The 4,306-nt window shown below is 41.7% G+C and overlaps 1 protein-coding gene across 1 annotated transcript; it reads left to right on the top strand.

Moving 5' to 3' along the window:
- Window positions 1-586: 586 nt before the first annotated feature.
- LOC311119095 (TBC1 domain family member 15-like) lies at window positions 587-4,093 on the top strand (the record flags this gene model as incomplete). The annotated part of the gene is made up of 4 exons (XM_084193842.1): window positions 587-836; window positions 1,511-1,609; window positions 1,700-1,771; window positions 3,931-4,093. Coding segments are annotated over exons 1-4 (358 nt in total), but the record flags the coding sequence as incomplete, so codon positions are not given.
- Window positions 4,094-4,306: the final 213 nt, after the last annotated feature.

The raw sequence follows: 4,306 nt of genomic DNA, 5'->3' as shown, positions 1-4,306 counted from the left end.
TTTATCTTTCACTTGCTTTGGCAATGTAAACATGTTTCCCATGCCAGTTGAATTGAGAGAGAGAGAGATGCTCCGGACCTCCTGTCTTTCAGTTGATTTAATCACCTGCTGGCTTAAGGTATGACACCAGTCTATGACATGATTGTATATGTATAGGTTTTTTCACCCTTTGTCTTGAATAATAGGCCTAAACGAAACAACATAATATAATTCAGCAGACGCTTTTATCCAAAGCGACTTACAGTCTTGTGTGCGTACATTTTTACTTATGGGTGGTCTCGGGGGATCGAACCCACTACCCTGGCGTTACAAGCGCCATGCTCTACCAATTGAGCTACAGAGGACCACAGCCTATAACGAAGTCCAAAGGTACCACCTCCTCCTCTTACAGCTGGGGTGTAATCATTAGTCGATTCAGTTGCAAAAGAAACTAGTTTCTATTGGACAAATTAAGGTAGGTCCCTCCCAGTTTCGTTCCGTTTACGAAACGTTTTGCAACAGATTCAGGATTATGACTACACCCCTAGTAACGTGCTATGTACCCTCCTGGCGTATGTTTGCGGAAGTGGAAGCTTGAACAACAAACAGTTCAAGAATAATCTCTGTTGAATGCGAGATACACACAACTATTTCAATGATCTCGTTAATTGCGTCGTTGGTTTACAATGAATGTGTCAAACCTCAAGGGATTTAGCAACACCCATTGACGAGTATTTCGTTATTTCATCTAAAACCCCCAAAAACTCATAAAACAACTGGAAGCATGTGAGCTGTCCTACTACGTCATCGTAAACATCAGCTGCGGCAGCGACATGGCGACTTCTGCTGGCTTCAAGGTGCTGAGAAAACATATCTGTGGCATTTCGTTTTTTTTAAGTGCTCTGTTTTGTTCACATTGTCAAGCGATCAAGTTCTCTGTGAGGTTTTGTAAATACTTTAACCGAAATCAGTTGGCTGGAAGTTGCAGAACCATTGTCCGACAATTGACTGCTAGCAACCTACGTTAGCTACAGTAGCTAGCAGAAGTAGCCTGTCCAGTTGGCAGAGTAGTGCAGATTCAGGTGAAACAAAGTTTGTTAGCGGTCATATGAAGTTACTTGTAAAACTTTGAAACTGTCGACTTCCAGAATACCAACAGGCTCGTGTTATTAGCTTTCATAGTGACAAGTTGAGCTAACTTGTTGTTGTACTAGCAACCACCAAAACAAACAGTTTAAAAGTTGTCAGGAAGTTGGTTGAGCCACCTAGCTAGCCACAACATCAGCTTCCAGAAAAGGTAGAATAGTGAAATAATGTGAAATTGGTCAATGTTCAAAGAGCCGCCAACAAAAATGTAAAGAATACAGCAAATGTATCCCATTACATTTTCACATGCAAATAGCACCTGATTTGGATTAAATTCGATAGCTTGCTAGTAGGTACATTAGACCTATTTGTGTACAAAGTCTCCAACAACAACATAAAAGGAGTTGTATTAATCTCTGAATGTATGAACCTCTTTCTCTCTCAGGTTCTGTATGAGCATGATGGAGTTTTTATACACACCAACCCAGAAAGGAGTGAGGAGCAGGATTCTCTCACTTCAGGATCCCTGCGTATCCTAGACCGGGTACGTCGATACGGAAGAGAATGAGATGTATCCTTTCCTGTTATAATGGCCACAGATCAGACTAACATCAGTTCTCTTCATTTCTACCAGGATGGAGACCTAGTGCTGGAATATAAACCCATGGAAGATGTTGACCACTCTGCCATGCTGTGTGCTGCCAAGGTTAGATGTTATTTACATATATTTAGATTTAATGTACCTTGTTTTAGGTCATCATAAACAAAATGTAAACATGCACATATTTGAATACTAACAAGGTTAGACTATCAATCTTGCGTGAATACTAACAAGGTTAGACTATCAATCTTGCGTGAATACTAACAAGGTTAGACTATCAATCTTGCGTGAATACTAACAAGGTTAGACTATCAATCTTGCGTGAATACTAACAAGGTTAGACTATCAATCTTGCGTGAATACTAACAAGGTTAGACTATCAATCTTGCGTGAATACTAACAAGGTTAGACTATCAATCTTGCGTGAATACTAACAAGGTTAGACTATCAATCTTGAGAGGACGTTCATATAGAAAAACTGCTAATTGGCTCGGCCACAACTGTTGGCTGGTGCTGATAATACAGACAGTGCAATTTGTTGAACATGCAAATAGCTGTTCTATCATTCAGCCTACAGTAGCAGCCAAATTGTGGTGTTCAATGTAGGCCTACATTACATGAGACTTTTGAAAAAAATTAAAAATAACATGCAGGGCTTGACATTAACCTGTTTATCCACTTGTTCTTCAGACCAAGGAGGTGACTGGAAATTGTGTTGTTTGATGCAAGAAACCACTTTACAAAATAAAATGCATTATTATTCCGATATCATTATTACAGAGAATTAGACAAATTATGCTACCCTCTGCCTATTGGCTACTTAGCTTAGTCAAGCCTGTCTCAAAATACAAAACTGTCCCTTTAAGACAAAAAAAAGCTCTTTACCTGACTCGCTTTTCAAAGATGTCTAGAAATGTAAATGTTTTGTGCTCTTGTAGGAAGCAATCACTCCCCTATTGCTGACTACAAATGATCTATAACTGGGCTAATAACTCACTAACTAGCAAAGGACATGAACAAAATGTGCTCACGTGGCTACATGCAGCTCTTGCTTTGATCTCAAAACAAGCGCATCTACTCACGACCGCTCATGCTGCAAACACAGTCCAGTTCAAAGTGAACGGCACAGATACATATATGGCAATGGTATATTTGCATATAGGCCTACTGCAGCTCTGATAGGTTAAGCCGCCGGTCTGTGTAGAGTACGGGCGGAGTGGTGCCTGTCAATGCAATAGAATCATACACCGATGCGTTCTGCCTACAACAAAATCTCTTGCGTAGTAGAGTTTTGCCTACTAAGTCTTGCATTGTTCGTTTTGTTTCGGTATGTTGCATTGAAAGTGGCTAATATCGCATTGATTCGATCACAATTCCCACAGTAAAGGGAAACGTTGATAGTGTTAGCTAAGGGGGAAAACTCTAGAAATCTCGTGCTTCTCTGCGCGGGCTGATATTTCTACTGGGTGATGCCCGCGCAGCTTAACACTCCACCTAATAACACATCACATGATCAAGGTGATTGGAGCCAGACTGTGGTTTGACAGTCATCATCCAACTCTCAAGACAACTGATGTGTCACCATGGATACAGCCAAGCCAATATATCAGGTGGAGTGTTAAGCTGCGCGGGCTGATATTTCTACTGGGTGATGCCCGCGCAGCTTAACACTCCACCTGATATATTGGCTTGGCTGTATCCATGGTGACACATCAGTTGTCTTGAGAGTTGGATGATGACTGTCAAACCACAGTCTGGCTCCAATCACCTTGATCACGTGACGTGTTACAGACAGCAGCATCGCTTCATGTTTCCTGTCTCTGTTTCTCTGCTGCACTGGAATAAAGATATATTCTAGCGTTCTCTGACTGAAATAAAAACCCTGATGGCAGAGATGCAACTGGAAACCAAAGCCCAGAAGTATATCCTGATTCCTGAATCTAAAATGGTTCAGCCCGGTCGTGATGAAAGCACACAAGCTAGCTCATCTCTTCATAGAAACTAACCCTCTCAGGACAGATGTCTGTCAGTTAGCTTCTCTGTGGAGGAAAAAAAAACATCCCCTATTCTCTTTCTCTGTCAAAACTCGTTTAATTTTAATAGCCTCTCTCATAGTATTTCCAGCCTTTGCTGTCTTTATCTGTACCACTACCTACCCAGTCAGCCAGAACCATGTACTGTATCTAGATAGTACTGTATATAGGTGTGTGTCTACTGTAAATGGATATCTATGACTCTGAGTATACCTGTATTCTCTCTCCCAGGAGTTTAGCTCTGTGTTTGAATGGGGCCAGCGGCACCAGGGTCAGAGCCAAGCCACAGGAGACAAGCCTCCCAGGCAGGTGGAGCACCAGCTGAGCTGTGAGACAGAGTGGGACATGGTTCACACTGTCCAGTTCAGGAAGAAACCCAGCAACAATGGAGGAGGTGAGTGGAAGAGAACACAGCAGGACACCCTAAAATAGAGCAGAACGGAGTAGGCCACAAAAGGACATAGCAGAATTGCCATTTTATTTGACCTTTATTTAGTCAGGGAAAGTCATGGAGAACAAGGTCAATGATTTAGCATCATCATGCTTCCTCTATGGAGAGCCAAAATGTCACTATTCGTTACCTGTCCAGCTGATATGTTGTCATTAC

The sequence above is a fragment of the Coregonus lavaretus genome (genome assembly GCF_964263955.1).
Source record: "Coregonus lavaretus genome assembly, contig: HAP1_SCAFFOLD_1725, whole genome shotgun sequence".
NCBI classification, from domain to species: Eukaryota; Metazoa; Chordata; class Actinopteri; order Salmoniformes; family Salmonidae; genus Coregonus; species Coregonus lavaretus.
The sequence above is the reverse complement of the archived record's forward strand: the minus strand, read 5'-3'. Positions and strand labels throughout refer to the sequence as shown.